The 19411-nt window shown below is 40.1% G+C and overlaps 1 protein-coding gene across 9 annotated transcripts in view; it reads left to right on the forward strand.

Annotated features, from left to right (window-relative positions):
• Positions 1-19411, forward strand: part of DPF3 (double PHD fingers 3) — a 168790-nt gene that overhangs the window by 97108 nt on the left and 52271 nt on the right. For 6 of the 9 annotated variants that reach the window (XR_008234443.1, XR_008234442.1, XM_052782288.1 and 3 more), the window contains exons 4-7: positions 3440-3567; positions 7433-7528; positions 8570-8608; positions 12224-12302. Coding sequence is in view for 6 of the 9 variants with exons in the window: in XM_052782288.1 (XP_052638248.1) it covers positions 3440-3567; positions 7433-7528; positions 8570-8608; positions 12224-12302 (342 nt within the window). In the remaining 3 variants the exon portion in view is untranslated. Of the gene's footprint in view, positions 1-3439; positions 3568-7432; positions 7529-8569; positions 8609-12223; positions 12303-12626; positions 12669-19411 lie in introns of all 9 variants that reach the window. The other 3 variants (XR_008234444.1, XM_052782289.1, XM_052782293.1) reach the window with 2 other exon arrangements.

A 19411-nucleotide genomic window follows, 5' to 3' on the forward strand; every position in this document is an offset into this window, starting at 1 on the left:
TATAAAAATTCAGAAAGGGCTGGGCTATTTATGCATTTCCAGAAGACCCAGGATTTAGGATAACTGCAAGTGATACTGCATTTATCCCTCAGGACTGACCTGTTAGAGATCAGGATGAAATGTAGTATTAGGGTAGATTATTTTCTTTGCATTTCTCTCCTGACAGACACTCATACCTTCTTCTGCAGCATCTGATGTGACTGCATAGTACAGCACAACAAATATCAAAGCAAAGAGAGGCAAGTGTGGGGTCATGGCTTAATTTCTCAAGCCTAGAAGACTCTCTCTGGCCTTGTTTGAAGCTTCTGACGTTAGCTGGTGCCTTCATAAGCAGGACAGTGGGTGGAACGGACCCCGATTTTCTTCCATACAGCAGTTCCCATGGTCTGGGGGAAGCCTTGATCTTTCACAACAAAAATACATTTCAGGCATTGAGTTGGCTTCTCAGTTTTCTGTAGGGTACAGGCATAAGACGAAAATATACTTTTCTAGCTTTTGTGGGAAAATCCTGGAGAGTTAAATAGGAAAGACTAAATTAGGGATTTAGTGAAATGAATTTAATGATCCCTAGTAGTGTTTAACTATTTCTCTAGGTTAACTGAGCCATCGTTTAGATTTTTGGAGACTTTTATCTCTGAGGATTCAAAAAGTGGTTTGGAAACGTAATTTCCTGTCTTCATTACTGTATCCTTTACAGACTAGCCATCTTCCAGGAAGGACTGAATTCATTACAAAGATTGAATTCATTACTAAGAGGTTGGCTTTGGACCTTTGTAGGTTTTTATACCATAAACTTTACATTCCAGTTAAGATAGTGTCTGCCATTTCCCACTTTCTAGAGCTACTTAGGGATGAAAGTGGACTCGTAGAAGCTACCAGTGGAGAAGAAAATGAAGGAGTTGAATAGCAGTAAGTTTAGTGGGCGGATGGGAGGCAGCTGCCCTGAGTTTCTTTTAGCTGGATTTCCTGCTCCCTAACTTAACTTCTTGGTGACTCAATCTCCCCATCAGTAAACTGGGAATAAAAGTACTACCTCACACTGACTTGTCAGTGGGATGTTAAATTTAATAATTAAAAAGTGCTCTGAGAGTTTTGGATGAAAAGTCTCCTGGAGTGTTGCGGGTGGGAAGTAGCAGCACCACAAAACCCAAACATGCCTATTAAAGACAGCTGCCATTTTTTGACCTTAAAGCCTACCTTTCCCTCTTACTTAATGTTCAATATCTCTGGAACAAACAGGAAGTAGTTTTACTTTCATATATGTTTTACTTATCCCTCACCCTTTCCTTGCTCGTTCCCTTTTTCAAATGCATTTGTTTGCTGAGTGTATTGGTATCCAGAGACAGGCATAGCTTGTCACAGTGAAGAGATGTTTGTTTCTGATGCCCTTGAGCTTGCTTGAAGCTTCTTCTCTTGCTGAATGTATGATGACCCCTTGGGTTTTGCAGTCCCACAAGGTTCTAAATGCAAAGCAAATGCCCTTTTGCACCTAAGCACAGGACTTTGAAACCAAGCCAAGCCGACAGCCAGAGATGATTATGGAGGTTCCTTAGTGACTTTAGATTCAAGTGTTGGGATTTGCACATAAATCAAGTCAAAAATCCCTTCTTTCTATTGAAATGTCTGGATTTAGCATCCAGAGGGAGGTACTAGGAGTTCATACAGGGAAATTCAATCTGTATGATTCTCTGTTGACTTCTCTTTTTTATAGCTCAAGTAAGGGAGAAGTTGGGGAAGGTGGCATAATGGGGTGTGTGTGCAGAGCTTAATAATGAAAACAGAGGCCTGACTGAATAGACCTCCTTGTGATGAGAAGGGGGATCAATTCACTGTTGACCCCAACCCATTGTGTGGCTTGTCCTGGGAGTTCCCTTTGAAAATCCCAGTGGTTTGGTTTTTCTGCATGGTTTGTACTCAGCCTTTCCCTCTATGAATAGAATAGCTTTTGCAGGAATTTTTGCTGGATTTTCTGTGGTTATTGGCTGAGCAATGCTCTCTCTCTTCAGAAGACTTGAGCAAGCATGTTGTGGAAGCACTGATCAGGGACCCTGAATCATTTGCTGGCTTAGAGTTTTTCATATATAGAACAAACATATTCCTGAGATGCAATTGCCCCCAAGAAACAGATTATACTTTACTGTCCCAGGTGGAAGTGTTCATTCATTTTTTGGATTGCAGGAGTGATTTGGGGCTTTATAAACACATGAATTTCTGCCGTGCAGAGTTTACAACTCATGGTGATAGAAAGACAGGGAGCTTCAGGCAAACTGGGGAACACAACACAGTCCTAAAAGATAAGAAGTGGACAGACCTATGAAATAAGGAGACCAGATGCTGATTTGTGAGCATCGGTCCTGTACATTATTACTTTATAAATCTGTTGGCCTAGAGGAAGGAATTAATTTTAGAAGGCAGGGAGTACTTGAGAAATCAACATCTGGCATTGTCAGGTAAAAGAGATGTTCAGAATGTCTCCCTGCCATAGGGTTGCTCTGAAAACTCCTGCACGATTGGAGTAGAGGCCAGGATCTACAAGGAAAACTGAATTCTTCCCTAGGTGTATTTTAACATCTTGCTAAAGTTAACATGCTGTATTTGCCTGCCTGCTGCACAGCCTCATAATCTGGTGGCAGCATTCGGAAGGGGAATAAGTCTCTGTTCCTTCACTTGTACAGCAGGTTGCATCAAGCTTCCTCATAAACCTGCACTGTCTCTTGGAGTCCCATGCCCCAGGCCTGCCCCTGGGCCAGCCTTTGGCTCTTCCTGCACCGGCTGGGGGTCGTCCTGTTCTATGGGCTATTTTCTGCACTCACAGCTGTGCTGACTTGTGTTTCTTCATTGGTGTGGGCCCATTTACAGCAAACTGAAGATTTTATCTAGTCAATATTAAATGAAAATTCAAGACACATCCCTTTATTTTTTCAGTTTAAGTTCTCAGCATTGGCCTGACACACTAGCTTTCTGCTTCTCCACGTGTAGAACATGCCCTGGTGTAGGAGAATGCTGCTTGAAGCTGTGCTGTATAAACTGTGCCAGATGCTAAATTGCATTAAAATACTTTTCTACTTCAGGAGATCAGATCTTCATATTTGATATTTCAGTATCTTAGAAAGCCCTGGTTTTGTTCTTTATTTGAAGCATAGGGAGTTTACATAAAGGAAAAGGATTTTTTTTCTCCATTTATTTCCTCCTGATACAACATGTCCAGCCTTTTTTTTCCTGTAAGCAAACACAGCAACTGAAAAGATACCAGGTTTTCAGTAAGACAGAAATGAATCCTATATGGGGATCCTTAGTGGTTAAAAGAAGAACTTGAAGAACTCTCTTTCAGGATAGAAATAAGCTTGAAAGTCTGTCAGTCTTCTGCTTGTCATCTCTGTCCTTCTGCTTGTTAGCTGTCTGAGGGAGACACATACAGTCAGTGTGGTTTTTTTTTCAGAAGTTGATCTGCCTCTGAAAAAAGATGGATTCACATCAGAAAGTACAACTCTGGAAGCCTTGCTGCGTGGAGAGGGAATAGAGAAAAAAACGGACACTAAAGAGGAAGACACTATACAAGAAATCCAGGTAAAGGAGAGCCCCATGCCCTGACAGCAGGGCTGGATTTTACCATTTGTCTTTAAGCCTAGCAGATTTTGTCCTGTGGCAGAACGGTGCATCTGTTGATAGTTGTGTCATTCTACTGTCAAAATGTTATCAAACCATTGTGCTACACTGTGATGCTCAAAATGAACTTGGGATCTCGCACGCTTCTCATGTCACAAGAATCTCAGTTGTTTGGCTGTGTTCTGCACAGCTTCTGTGTTGGAATTTGTTTTGCAGCACTATGAGATGATTACATATAAAACTGACAAGCAGAGATGGGTCCCAACCATAAACTGAATTTTAGTGCCTCATATTTAAAGTGAATTTGGACATGGGTTTGAATTTGGAATCACAGCTGCGGACTGTAGACAAAAACGTGTCATTGCCTTGTCTGGTTTTTTTTATACTGAGAAGCCTTCAGGAACTATACAAGCAAAATAAATAATTAAAAATATTCTAATCTTAATTATCTCAGTTATTATTAGTGATGCAGGTATGAGAAATATTGCCTTTTCACATGCATTATAGTTTGAAAGTTAGAAACACATTTGTGGGTCTGTCATAGAAGGAATTCAGCTAATATAAAGTGTTCTTATATAAGTGCATGTCACTTTATAAAGACATCTTAAATGGCTAGGAAAGCAGGCCTCTCCCTGGGGAGCAGCAGCACATCTTTGGTGACGCTAAAACACCATTGTGCTGTGAGTCTATTAGTGATTTTTAGGTGAGAGCCATTGGCAATGTGTCAAATTTGTTAATTTTGGCTGAGGTACGTGTTGCATCTATACCTAAAACTAGTGAAAAATTAAGTGGGCAGCCCCATGCCAAATGAAACAGAAGAGCATGGGCATGAAATCTATTTTACTTGGAGCTCAGTCCTACTGGTCTATTTGCTAGAAATTTCACATATGTAAGGTCAGCAAAATTAGGTCTCCCATTCCCAGTTACACAGGTAAAGGGGCACCATCAAAGAGGAAGCATCCCATGCTCATGGAGTGGGGAAAAGCTTGGCATGAGGCCCACTCTGTGTTTCCTCCTTCAGTAGTGTATCTGGGTCTATTAAGCCGAGAGCCCTAAAGCTCTGTTTATACCTGCTTCCAAGGTCACAAGAAGTCATGGTGCAGCATCCTTATGAGATCAACAAGTGCCTTTGGATGTCACTGTGTGATCTGAGCTCTGAATTATCCTCAGCAGCAGTCCAAGGAAAGAGACTTCAGAGACAGTGGAACTGACCCAAGTCGGCATTGCAGAGCAGGGAGGGGGTGCAAAAATATACAAAAAAGTTTGAGCTAAACTGCTGTAGCTGTGACCTGTCACCTGGATGCTAGTTTCATCAGAACAGATGCAAAAGGCATGTCTTGCTGTTGTTTTTCCTGCAAGCACAGTTTATCTGGATTCAGTCTATACAACAACAATTGCCAAAGCCTTTACTAGTAGCCAGCTTTCAGCATGTACTTTGGCACCTGGCAGCTAGGCTGTACCAGATCAAAATCATGACCAGTGCCTTTTATCCATATGACAAATAAGCGAATGCAAATCTCTCTCTTGTTCCTTTGCATGCTCTTCTGTGCTGTAACTTGAAAGGGCCCAGCCTCAGTGGTGGTGAGAGTGAGCAGGTAGGATAGACATAGCTGTGATTCCCACCTCAGCTCCAGCCACTTACTGGTCTCTCAAACTCATAGTATCTGTCAGGAGAAGAAGACTTGGCGCTTAGCTGCACTGAAGTACATTGGGCTGGGGAACTGTTTTAGGAAGACAGAATAGGAAAAGAAAAGTTACGTTGCTAAAAAGGGTAAGGGTTCCCCCTGCTAAATAGTTGCAGTCATTGGGACCTGCTGTACAGTTGATATTTAACAGGGTTGACGATTTTGCCCTACAGTAAATTGGTATTGAATGTGTGTCTCCATCGTTTGCTGGAGTAGGCTTAGAATAGCCTTTTGACCATGCATCAGAAAGGCTATGCCCCTTCTGTCAAGGATTAAAGTCATTACCCTGGCAGTGTCACCAAATTCACACTTGGTTACTTATTATCTCTTTCCTAAATTGATGCTGCAATTTTAAACAAAGAAAGTGGTTTGTAATATTTCTCTTAACTGCTCTTGTGTAGTATTATTGTTGTAAACTAGCTCCTTCCCCTCCCACGTATGATATGGTTGCAGCCTTCTCTTTTTTTGGAGATACTTTAAAGTATGAAGCAGTGTGAAAATCTAAACTTGTATCAGTAAGTTTGCTTATTTTCCTACATACCACTAGTCTCCTCATGTATAACATTTTCCAACTGCTTCAGTTTCCTAAGACGAAGTCAATTAATATATGCAACTGCATGAATTTTGAAGAAACATTTTATGTATGCAGAACTGGAGCTTGCTTAACTTTTACACCTTCTAGTATTTAGTACTCTAGTATTATGTGAAATTGTATTTCATGATGGTCTGACCTCATTAATAGCCTCCTAGGATTTAAAAATAAAAGGAGCAAAACCCAAATGAAGACTTGATCCTCTACCATGTTCTAAAAGTTGTTTGTACTTTTTAAAAGGGACACTGTCCAATATTAGTCTTAAAAATTTAGCTGATAAAATAAGAATAAACTTGTATAGTTGGTCTTCCAAATACAGGCTTTTTTAAAAGTGAAATTTGTGTTGTATTCTTTCCCACAAATTCAGAATTTGGTGCCTGAGGTATGTAGGAAGAAGAGAAAGCAACTGTGATATGCTTCTGTTCTCCCTCTGCTGGCTCTCAAATAGCTGTTAAGTAGAAATTATAGGGAAGGGACAAATACAGTAAGACTGAAAAACCTCCCCATCAGTTTAATGTCACTGATCTGAATCTGCATCGTGGCTGCATGTTGTAATTCAAATGAATGGTGGCATGGCAAAGATAAGTTAGTGATTCCAGATTAGTCCCTTATGAAATGGTGCCGCACCATGAATGGTAGGAGTGGCTGGGGCCCATTTCTGTATTTCTAGCAGACATGCCAAGGGTTGAGGGGATTTCAATGGGACTTCTTTCCACATTAGTGCTGTGATGGTTTGTCTTGCCTTTGTCTGTGCAAGTCTGACTTGTGCATGTTTTCAGGGCAGCAGCCTGTGTTTGATTCTATAGAGGTTACATTTCAAAAGATCAAGATAAAAGGATTGGGCATCTCACAGTTACTGTGAGATGATGAATTATTGTTCCTATTAAATAATTAATTGAAAGAACTATTGCTATTGTTCCTATTAACTTCAATGAGACCTGTACTTCCCCAGCATTCTCATGCAGCAAGACCTCTGCTTCCAGATTACAGAGTTGTACCTGTGGTGTAAGCCCTGAAAGGTGTTACTTTCTAGATCCACTAAACATGCTGGAATATATGGAGGAATTTTCTCTATTTTTGCTAAACAAAGAAAATTGTGAGCTGCCAAGGAGAAAAACACTGATTTTTGTCTTCTTAAAGTGCATTCTCAACATTAGAGGAAAACAAAACAATTTAAGGTGCAAGAAACCAAAATAAAAAAATCATGCAAACAAATTCCCAGACAGGGCCTGCAGTTATGCATACTAATACTTGTGTTGTCTTGAGGTATCGGTGCTCAGTGATGCCACTATTATTTCTTAGGAACCTTTTTTTCGTAGTTGACTGATATCAGGGGTATTTTTTAATAAGAACTCCCCGGAGAACTGAGGGTGGAAGGGAAAGCAAATTTTGCTTTAGTGGAAAGAAGTAGGGGTTCTGGGATCTGATTTGGCATTATATCATTAATCAACTGTAATTTAATAACCTGCAGTCTCTGTGGTAAAGAGCAGCAGTTGGTTGTATGTGTCATCTTTTCTTCTAACCATTCCTGTTTATTTCTCAACCACAGAGGGTTTTAGAAAATGATGAAAATGCAGATGAAGCGAATGAGGAAGAGGATCTGGAAGAAGATATTCCAAAACGAAAGAACAGGCCTAGAGGACGGGTAGGTGGAGAGTTTACTGGAATGGGAAGGAAGGAAGCAAACCTCTGCTTTCTAGTGTATATTTGTCACGTGTATGGTATATGCAAAGTGTTTATCTATGGATATATGATAGTGATAACACTATAGGTAATTTTCAGTCATACGGTCAAAGATTTTTAATATTTTTTCAGTTTATTTTTGTGAATTACCAAGAAAAAAGACTATTTTGAGAGTAAAAAGTTGGGGTAAATTTATTAAAGTGTTGTATTTACAATTGTAATGTAAACTGTAATAATTATGATGACATCCTGCTATTACAATGCTCTTACTTTAAAACAACATTTACTAATTACAGAAAAGCAACAAATTCAGTCATGACAGCCAAAAAAAAATTAATAAAAGTAACTTGAACTGTGTTAATATGTTTTGCAGCTTTCTCCAAGGTAGCACTTTGTGGCTGACACTGGCCCTCTTGAGCCCATGGCAAATCTTCCATTTGCTTAAAATGGGCAATATTTTACCCTTAGGGGAGTCTGTGTCCCTTCTCTTACCTAAGATGTCTTTTCATAATTTCAGCAGGGCACCAGTTAAGTAATGAGGCCAACATTTTAAAACTTGGAATCAACATTTTCAATTGTGGCCCCATAAGCTAGGCATCTAAATAAACGTGAACACAATTCTCAGAAGTTTCAAGCATTTTCATCTCTCTTTGGCTCCAGCAGATGCTGCAGGGGCACAGGAGCTCTAGAAGTACCTTTTGATGTGTTTGTAGGAGTCAAGCAAGAAAGGCCACATTTTAGGCCAAATGAGCAGGATATAATAGCTTTTGAATAACAGAGAGACATGAAACCACATTGAATACTTGCAATGTACTTGTGCATCAGACCCTCTCTTTTGGTTTCTTCTGTTGTTGTGTTGTTTCAGTTTTCTGCTCCTCTTTATTTTGGAGCTTAAGTCCTTTAATATAAGATCAAAGCACTTTAATAATTGGATAAGTATATATTTCACCTTCCTTATTCTCAAAATCACCTGAACCAGTTTCTTTCTTTCTTTCTTTCTTAGCCAAAGACCCCCACCTGGAAAAAAATTTTCCAGAAAAATGTAAGTTTCAGAAAATTTGTATGAACCAGTAACCAAAACCAGGACTTAGAATTGATACATGCACACAAGCTTGACTGTAGCGATCAACTAATATTCCAGGCTAACAGCTCTTTTCTAATAAGTTGCTCTCACATGAATTGCGCATGCTGGTTAGGGTGAGTGAAAGGGAGTGAACAGCTAAAGGAGATATACTGCTCAGCAGAAGGGAATTTGCCGTATTCATATATCCCAGGCCTACACAAACAAAGTCCTGAAGTTACTGTTATGTGCGAAGTTTTACTCCCCTGTTCAGGAAACTGTTTCAGAATAACTCTGTTACTTTTTCTCTGCTACTGTAGGGAAAGGAGTTGGAGGGTACTAGATGTGCCATTCATTTTGAAGCATAAATTTATGTCTTATTTTCTGCCCTAGAACCGGCCCCCTATTAAGTATGGAAGCAGCAGGATCGCTTGCCTTTTTCTTGCAACTAACTCCTGCTCCTAGTGCCCTGGCTTCATTCAGTGCAAAAAAGATAAATCTGAAGAGTGCCAAATACTTTGAGCAATTTTCATTTTTATTTGATGGCATCAATAACCAAAGCAAAATGTGGTATAAATTAGGATTTCAAAATTAGGGCCAGATTTTCTAGCTGTTGAAAACTGGTAAGCCTGAATCACATCTGGTTACGAGTGTTTTGCCACTCTTCAAGCAGCCCTTTTCTAGTGTGAGACTGACCCAGTGTAGGGAATTGAGGCTAAGAATTTGGAATTAGGGGACATGAAACCTGGGCAGCACTTTGTTTCTGGGAAGGAGTTGGTTAGGGTATTTTTAGAGGGCAGAAGAGGGGAAGGACATGCATAGGAAACTAGATCCTGCAGAGTGTGGCCTTTCGGGATTCAGAGAAGGAGTGAGAAGGGCTGACAGCATTGATGAAGGATTAATGCAACAGAATTACTGCTCTGGACTTTCCAAATTGCACATGCCCCTTCCTTTCCCTACAGCATGATTTTATTTTTAATCCTGGACTCTCCATCTGTCCCTCTGGCTACTCTCTCTGGCTGCTTCAGGGCTGCTTCAAGGCTGCTATGCCACGGCTTCCAGGCCTCACAAGTCAAGTCTCGTAGTCTTTGCTGCATCCCGTCAGGAGAATGAAGGCAGTCGTGGATGACTGAATTCAACAGACTGGAGTGCTGACAGCAAGCACGGGGCACTCAATTTAGTTCCTCTGGGGCAGCTGCTTTGTTTACTATCCCCTCAAGGCTAGCCCTGAAATCGTGGGAGCATTAGGAAGGACACTGGAGGCTGAAGAGATGGATTTATGGAAGGAGCTTTTTAGTATCTTTGCTGGACAGGGAGAATGTGGTAGGAGCTGGGAAGGATAGTTTGCTAGGAGATATGAGAGGAATGCAGCTGCACCTGTACAGATTGTCTGCTCGTCAGCTGGGTATCCCATGGGACAATTTCAAAGGCACTAAAGACATTTAGGAACCCAAGTCCCAGTGAAAGTCATTGACTTGAAAAATCTCCCCCTGTGTGTTCAGTGCATGAAAAAGTATATCTGACATGTGGTCATGACATGAATGCTGTACCCTTGCGTTTCTGTAGAGAACGGTTTGAAGGGAAACAGCTGGCTGTAAGACTAGCGAAACTCCGAGCAACAGACCTTAAATTACCATCCTATTCTGAAAGGTGCCTATGTAAAAATAGTACCTTCTTACTCAACAGATCCGTTCTCAGTGTGTAAACAGAGACAGACCTACTGACTAGTAACAAAAATAAGACTTTACAGTTTTTTCACAGCCCTGAAAAGCCAATGCAGCTGGTAGGATAGGGAAATTGGATCCTAATCCGGGTACCAGCAGAAATATTTATTAAGGGCCAATCACTTGTCTCTGTGAAGACTCTCTGATGAGCTGAGGGTTGTATAGGAGCTGCCACAGACTGAAATTCAGCTTGCAGCACATTTTGCAGTAGTGAGGGAAGAAAGGAACTAGCCTGGGATTGATTTCATAGCCCAGAGTGGGTTTACAGAGCTGGCAGTCAGAGAGAAAATATTGCAGACTAGTAAGATGATTTTATGTGATATGGTCAGTAAAGTAGCTTCCACCAAACAATTGTTGCTGGGGCCTTTTCCAGGGTGAAACTGCTTTTCAGTTCACCCTTACAAATCTCGCTCTGCACATGTGTGCTGATCTGCACAGAGGTCTTTGCAGAAGACAGAGCTATACTTGCCATACCTAATAGTATTTACCCCATCCAGACAGCTGCAAATCCATGTCTTTCCTTCAGGACTGTGTTAAGAGTTAGATCTGAGCAATCCCGGGGAAATATGTGTGAAGTTTTTCTAAATCCCCGTTTTGACAGACTTTGGCAGGCCAGTGTAAAACTGTTCCTTGTTCCTTTAGATGTCTGATGGAATGCAGCTCGAATAGTGCTAGTTCAGTCCCAAATCCGTGGAAGAGGGACAGAGCTCCTACGACCCCTTTGTGTCTGGGGTACTAATAGTCTTAGAATTTCTACATCTTCTCCAGCTTTACTTGATGAAGCTCTGTCCCTTTCTTATTTTCACATGCAAAAGCTTGAAGGATTTGAGTCAGGTGGCCTTGTCTAGGGTGAGAAACATCAACAGTTTAATAAGAGGAGCAACAGAAACAATTCTGTTGCTTTTACCCAGGAACAGAGTAGCTGGCAGAATTAATAAAGGGCTATCTAGCCGTCCACCTGCATATCACTTCCTCAAATAAAGATCAAGTCTAAAATTATTGTCATCTGCACACTGTACATTAGTGAACATGAAAGCATTGAAGGCCTTGGCTCAGTTCCCAGTTCCACATCACAGCCTCCACCACTGGAGAGATAGGAGCTGTCCTTTTGCTGGCATCTCAGCTGAGAAGGGTCAGGACCAATTTGATGCTGAATTCCACTCTTACCCCTGGAGCTCAGGACAGAGCAGTCTGTGCTGTGGAGAAACAGATCTTTCCAGTTTCCAGGGCTGCCAACTTGGTATGTTGTAGGAACACAGAACTGCAGAGACCTTCCTGGGTAATTCCTGTTCTCTGTTGTTGGAGGTAGCCATGTTACCTAATCTTTTCCACTAACTGACCAAAGCTCCATTTTATAATTAGCCATGGTATCTTTGTCCCAGAAGGCCATTTCAAAACATTGCTTTTCAGCTAGAAAACAAAACAAGACAAAACAAGCAACCCCCTTTGAAAATATTAAAGGAAATAATTTTACCTCTGTTTTATTTGGGGCCTGTTTTCTGGCTGATTTAATGGTTATATTTATCCTCTAACACCTGTTCATCTATTCATTCATTCATATTCAGTTAAGCAAGGTATTTGAACATCTTCAGAAATGAATGTGTGATGATACTCAACTGAATATGCGCTGGCAGTGACCTACTGCTATGGATGAACAGTTTGGGTTATCTGTGGAGGGCATCTCCACTGCGTTACAAGGTCCATTAATATAGTGCATATCTTAGGATATGAAGGGTCAAGCCCACCCTTGACAAACTGTATGGAAGCTGAGGATTTGTTTAGTTTACATTGCACATTTTTCATAGGAGGGTGCGGGGCACAAGGATACTTGAGGGGCAGTGGAATAATGTTAACATTCCTCTTGTCCTTGCAGGCTCGGGGATCTGGAGGTGGCAGGAGACGGAATGATGCTGCCTCCCAGGATGATCATGACAAACCCTATGTCTGTGACAGTAAGTAGCACCCAGACAGCTGATTCTGCTTCCAGCCTGGTCCTACCAGCTCGGTGCACTCAGGGCTTCATCTTTTCCCTTCCAGCAAAATATTCTGCTGCTCTCTGACTTGCATGTTTGCCACCTGCTGCTGCTGCTGCTCTTGGTGTTTTTGCATGAAGGAAATAAAATTAAGTCCTCAGCAAGACTCCACTTCCCTTTGCCCTATAATAAATCATCTCTTATATTTTCTTTCTCTTTCTCCTTCTCTTTTTCTGCCTTCTTTGCCTTTTGTCTTCCTTTCCCCCATGTAAGATTCACCCTCTATTTCTTTCTCTGTTTCAGATAGTTACAAACAAAAGCATAACTCAAAAATCTCCGACAAAGGTACTTCACCCTTGTTGTATCTCTTCATATATTTGGTGATTCTCTTTCCTTCAGTCCTTTTGAAATCTCACTGGGCTAAATTTTGAAGGTCTTATTCTCATCCCTCACTCAGAAAGTACTCTTGTGGCATCATCAGGAGTTGAGCCCTCTTAAGAAACAAACATAGCTGGAATGCTTTGCTTTGATATATATTCACTTTGAATATGGCCATGCTGTTTGACATCTTGCAGTGGGACTGCAAGTGAAGTAAGGCATTGCCCCAACTGAAAAATTATACCAGAGCCCAATACCCAAACTGAAGAAGGATACCAGAGTCCTAGCATGAGGAAGGAGTCCAGTATTTGATACACAATATATATTTTTTTACGGTCTAGTCCTTGGTGCTCTCCTTCTTCTTTTGATATTCTTTTTTGCTTCACTATGTCATTTCTGTGAAGGGCACTTATCTTACCCACATGCTTTTGAGGTCTCCCATCTTAAGGCTTACTGTAGAGTGTACATGCAATAATAACTTGTGCTACTGGGTGCCTTTTATCCTGTAATACAATAACCTAACAAAAGGAGAATAGCAGGAGGTCTTCACTTCTGTGATCTAAAAATGTTTGGTGGTTTTGAGGACAATTCGCCCCTTAAGCCACTATTTACCTATCTTGCAACGTTAGTGACCTTGAAAGACCAACCGTTACTATGTCAATCTATGGGGGTATTTCCTGCTTATTTTTAAAAACATGAAGAAATAAGGAGCATGCACGGTAAATAAGAACTATATTCCATGTGATCAAATCATATTCTTTTATGGTGAGACCAGGTGACTGCACAGTACAGTGATGGACATGTTGGGTACTTTGCTTCAGCAAGGTGAATATTCTAAGGGCAATGAGCAGAAATGGAAAGACTTGCACGTGAATGGGAGTGTCTGAACACATGATTGAGGAGGAAAAGCTCTTTAGGATATGAAGAATCAAGATGTTTCTACTATGGTTAAATAGCTGTCCTTATGTGTTGGAAGAACTAAAATGTGTCTTCTAAGACTGCTCTGGGAGCCCAGTATGTATCTTGCTGAAATCCACAGCTTTCCTCTGCTGGTATAGGCATAACTGTCTTTATCCCTTTTCTGGAACATCCTTCTAAATCCAGGGACACTTGTCAGTGGTAGTAATTTTGAACATAATAACTCTTTATTGTCTGATCTTGCTTTGCTTTTGGATCTTACAGAGAACTCACAACATGCATAGTAGTGATTTGCAGAGAGTAGATAAAACACCTAAGATATCAAAGCAGGCAGCAGAAATCTGGGCTGAAGTCAAGGCTCTGGTACATTGTTGTACTGATGGAATTTTGCCTTGGCTTGCATTTTGGAGCATAAATTTCCTCTTTGGTTTTGGAAATAGAAACTTTCCTATTTCATTTGGCTAATACCTTTTGTTTTTAAAAAACTTAGTTTGAGGGTGAGTCATAAGGAGTTTTGGAATCCAGACATTACACAGTGACTCCTCCTTTTGCATTGTAGATAGCTGAGAAAAGGGTTATGTGATAGCAGAACTCTCTCACCTGACCATGGAGCAGAAGGAAAGAACTGTCGCAATTGTAAAGCCATCATCCTGAAGTAATATCCCACCCTTGTTAACTATCTGTAGAAATATTACATACAATTCATTGTGAGTAACTGGCTTAAGTTGAGGCCTCTTTCCTGCTTGGGTAGATTTCTTGAATAAATTTTTTCTTTGAAATTATTTGCTAAATATTTTTATAGATAAATCTCAATCTAGTCATGGTAGGTAAGAAATTGGTTTGCAGTATTCCATGTGCAGATATTTTGGACAGATAATTTTGTTTTACATGGAAACATGAGGGTCAAAAATAGTGAATCTGTCTCCTGTTTGGGTAAACATGATTCCCACAATCACATTATTGGTATAAATAATTACCTCAATGGGTTGACACTTTAGTTTTTCTGTATATTATTTAATTTACCTCCAGGTTGCTGCTTCTGCAAGTGTTCTGATATTTGGGTTTGGAAAGTGACCACAAAGAAGAAAGCATAAGCATATCTAAACCAAATTAATTTTCTTATTTAACTGCATGGGCACAAAAATGATTTGTGGTAAAGAACTACTCTGCTCTTTTTTCATAGTTACACATTCGTGTTTATGAGAAACAAGAATATATCACCATGTTTCATCAGTAATGAAATGGTTATGGGGAAAAAACTAGTCTGTGTGCCAGAAAGATGATGCAAGAGTGGTACCAAGCTGACACTGCCCCTTGCATTGGAAGATAGCAATGTTATTTCTGAAAAGGCCTGCCTTTTTCTGGAAGAGGCATTCAGCTATACAACAGTATTAAACCTGGTCCCAATCTTAAAACTGACAGGAAATATGGAATTTCTATATGGAGGAAGGTTTTCAAAGCTCAAAATGTTTTGTCATCCTGTGTTGTTAAGAAAAGGTGATTGTTTGCTTGTTTTGTGGAATGAAATATTCTGAAATACTTGAGTTGATTTTATTGAGCATATACTGTATCAGAAGTTCAGAATAAAATGTTTGACCATTCAAAGCATCGATAAAATCATGAAATGCCTTGTTTCATCAAATCACCAAGTGGAAAACTAGTTGGTCAGATTTTCAACCAGTTGCATTGGATAGTGTTATGCCTTGAGCTCCCTTGGGATAAACGCTTGGATAACGAAAGTGGCAGGGCAGCCTGGTGTAAGATGGGTATAGGCTGGAAATGGTAACATAGCTGAGTGGGTCAGCTGCTGTATGAGACCAGACCCAAACATAGCTTGGGCTAGGAGACAGAGCAGGTGCCTTAAAACATAGTGAAAAGTAGGGCTTGAGGAGCAAAGCAAAGCCTTTGATGCCAAGCAAGAGAAGTGGAAGATGTGCCACCACAGCTGTGATTTTTAAAGGACGGACAGAATGAACGACTGTATGAATACCTACATGTGTAATAAGAATTGATGTTATGTTGCTGTCAGATGATCAGCTGGGGAACCGTCAGTTCTACTACAGCAGTCTTCTTCAAAATCCTTCTGCTATTTTCATGTTGTTTATTAAATATTATTTACTATTTAAAAAAAAAAAAAAGCTTCTCTGAAGTTTTACCTAGAAACTTGTATTCTGGTTTAGAAGTTGCAGTCAGTTGTAGCACCTGAGCTTTGTGACTCCAGATGTCTACTTCCTTTAGCCAGAGCTGTTAGTTTGTGCTGAATCTCTACAAGTTATTAACTTTCCTGCTGTCCATCTTCACTTGTCTGCTTTCATTCTTCTCATGTTTCCACAGAAACTTACCTATGTACATACTTCCACTTTTGTTTTCTGTCCCTCTATCTATGGAACATTTCCCTTGCCCATCTATAAAAGGAGTTGTTTCTTTCTTTTCCTTTTACCAATATGTCCTTGTCTCCTTTTAGTTTTATTCCTGTATAAACTGCTGTTTTAGCATAACAACTTATGTTTGTACTGTATCATAGAACCATAGAATCACAGAATGATTTGGGCTGGAAGGGACCTTAAAGATCATCTAGTTCCAACCCCCCTGCCATGGGCAGGGACACCTTCCACTAGACCAGGTTGCTCAAAGCCCCATCCAACCTGGCCTTGAACACTTCCAGGGATGGGGCATCCACAACTTCTCTGGGCAACCTGTTCCAGTGCCTCACCGCCCTCACAGGGAAGAACTTCTTCTTTACATCTAATCAAAATCTACTCTTTCAGTTTAAAGCCATTACCCCTTGTCCTATCCTTTATTCATAATCCCTCTGAGGCTGAGATATGCATTCAGATCCATTCCTTGTGCAAAATGAGAATTGACTGAAACATTCCTATGATCTCTGCTGGATCAGTGACTAATGCAACCTTTCATGTACCCAGAGACACTGATCCTGTAGTGTTTTGTAGAAGCTGATTCTTTTGTTAAAAGCTTCATTTTCAGGTTTCTCTAGTTATTTAATCCGAATTTTCTCTGCTGCAGTCTAAGACCAGCAGTTCTTGCTCTGTTCTTAGTGGATAACATTGTCTTCTTTCTATGTCTGTAAACAGTTACTGGGGCTTCTTTCAGCTGTGTTTTCTTCAGCTCTTTTACTAAGCTTGTATCTTTTCTCTGAAAAATCTCCAAAGGGTCTTATTTAAGTAGCAGTGTCCAGAACTAAGTTGAATGTGCTGTTCTGAGGATGGAAGCAGTTCAGAAGATGAATGGTTGATACATTTACATGTAACTTACATTTACTTATACAACTTGGATTTATGCAACTTGCTCTGTTATGTATCTATGAGAGGTACAGAGATGTCTGACCTAATAGGTTGTTTAGTAAACCCTTTTTCAGTGCAAGATACTCCTCTCCAGTGCCATGTCATGTTTCAGTGGCAAAGGAATTTTCATCCGTGTCCACCATGTGAGTTCATATTTAATATACCATTTGCTATAACTTTTTGTTCCTTCCCTGTTCAATCTGTTTCTACTCAGGCAGATTATCTATCGTCTTCAGTTTCCTCATTATACTGCTTCGTCCTGTTCATAATGTGTTTTATTTATTTATACTAGATGCCATATTAATATTTAGTAATTATGTTACTGTTTGAAAAAATTCTTTGATTACTGAAGCTCATATGATATATTTTTATTATTATTCCAGTATTTTTGCCAACAGTTCTCTGCATGTTTGATTCTTTCACTCTCTATTCCACCCTCCAAATTAATGATAAAAACAGAGGTAAGCATTGGGCCCAAACCGGACTCTTTCAGGTGCTTGAAGATGCAGAAAGGTGCCTTGTGAAGTTTACAAAAAAATTAGGCTCTTAATTCTCACTGATTTCAACTGGAGGTAGGCTCCTAAACTGTTTTCCCTGAATATCCCACTAAGTGCCTATCTGCTTGTATTGTGCCTACAGATCATATAAGGCTTGGTCCCTAAGTGGACACTTTGAACTTGACTCTGAACTACTAGTAATTATTCAGAACATGGTTTTGTTTTTAAAAATGCTTGAGCGTACATCCAAATCACTATAGCTTGAAACATCCTCCTGCTTTTTCTGTAACTTCATCGTCCAGTGGGACATTGAAATTTCATTATTTTGAGGTTAATTTTTTTCTTCACCATTCCCTTTCTCCACTAAATGTATTGTAGGTTCTGCCAACAAAAGGCTGGAGTCTTCAGGTACTTTAAGTGTTTTAAGATGAACAGATTCCACTGAGTTTCAATAGGTACCCAGGATCTCTCTCTTTTAGTTTCCTTAGAAAATCCCAGTTAAATGTTGTATTGTTCTAGCATGACTTGCCAAATGCAATTCCTTGAGGCCTATTCTTTAGGAACTATTTTATTGTATATGTTCACAAAGTGATGGCTCTAGTAATTACCTTGCTAACTTCACCTGCCTTCTTTCTCATCTCCTTGAAATGGACCTGATCCCATCATACTAATTTTACCAAATATCTCATTGATTCTCTGGAAGTTTTGCTGGAATACAAAAGGCCTACAAGATAAATCATGATTTAGCCTGATTTTTACCAGTTCTCTGAGATTTAATCTGTTGTCTTAATTCTTACAGATACTGTGAATGAGTCCAACACTACTAACTGCTGCTTCTTAGGGCAGACCTTTGGTTAAATATCACAGTGACAAGCTGGTTTGAAAATGCTTTGATTATAGCATTGTTTTTACATGCTTGTCATAGATCTCCATCATGACTTCAGCTTCCCTTTAAACTATCAGCAGTTTAAGCCCTAAATCATCTCTTGGTATTATCCTTTCCAGTGAATCCCTAAGTAGTTAATAAGCAATAAGATCTAGAATAAGATGATTGTTCAGATGAACCCAACAGACAACTCTCCCACCATAGTTGCTGCTGTACTTGGCATTCATTGACTACATTATTGCATTATTGGTAGAAAAGCCAAGATTAGGGAGGCAAGGACATTTTTTTTTTTTTTTAATATTGAATAACACAGGTCTGGAGTAGAGCACATGGTAAGAGGGGAACAGAGTTGACTCCGGTAGTTGAATGTTTTCTACTCATATAGGCTACCTCTTTTCTCTTTTTTTGCTGCTAGCCATTCATTTATTGAAATGTGAACACATATGTTGTTGACTTGTGCATGTTTTGCACTGGAGTTCAACATTCCTGTGATGTTAATACAGCAGGTAGATTCTGGGGTTGTCCTCTGGGGGCACTGAAACAAGGACTACAGAAAATCCACATCAGTAAATAGCTGCTCTAATACGAGTGGTGTATAGCATGACAGTACTGATCGGAGAGGGACAAAAGTAATGCCTTTCTATCAGTGGAGGTCAAAATACACTGATTTGAGATCTCTAGATGTGCCAGAGTGCGGGCATAACTGTAACAGGGGAGATTATATTACCAAACCAGTGCAAAACAAGGAATGTTTTTTTTGGAGTGGAGTGAATGGTGGGATAGGAAGATAACTTTGAGGAATGACTGCCTGCCAGCAGTTAACTTAAGATTTAGCATTTGACACAGCCCAGCTGAGAAGAAAGAACAGGAGGCAAAGGAGAAAAGCAAAGACAGACAATGAGGGGGGCAAGATTCAGTGACAAAAAAAAATAAGCACATGTACTCCCCCAATTTCCTGTTTCCACCAAAACCATGGATTGTTTCCTTCTGTCTCATACTGGTGACAGATTGTGCAAAATGTATGTGGAGAGCTGGCTGGAACATAGCTCACAGCCTGCCAAGGACCAAATGTGTAACAATTTCAAAATGACAGCAACACAGCCATTA

Source organism: Harpia harpyja, chromosome 3 (assembly GCF_026419915.1).
Source record: "Harpia harpyja isolate bHarHar1 chromosome 3, bHarHar1 primary haplotype, whole genome shotgun sequence".
NCBI lineage: Eukaryota > Metazoa > Chordata > Aves > Accipitriformes > Accipitridae > Harpia > Harpia harpyja.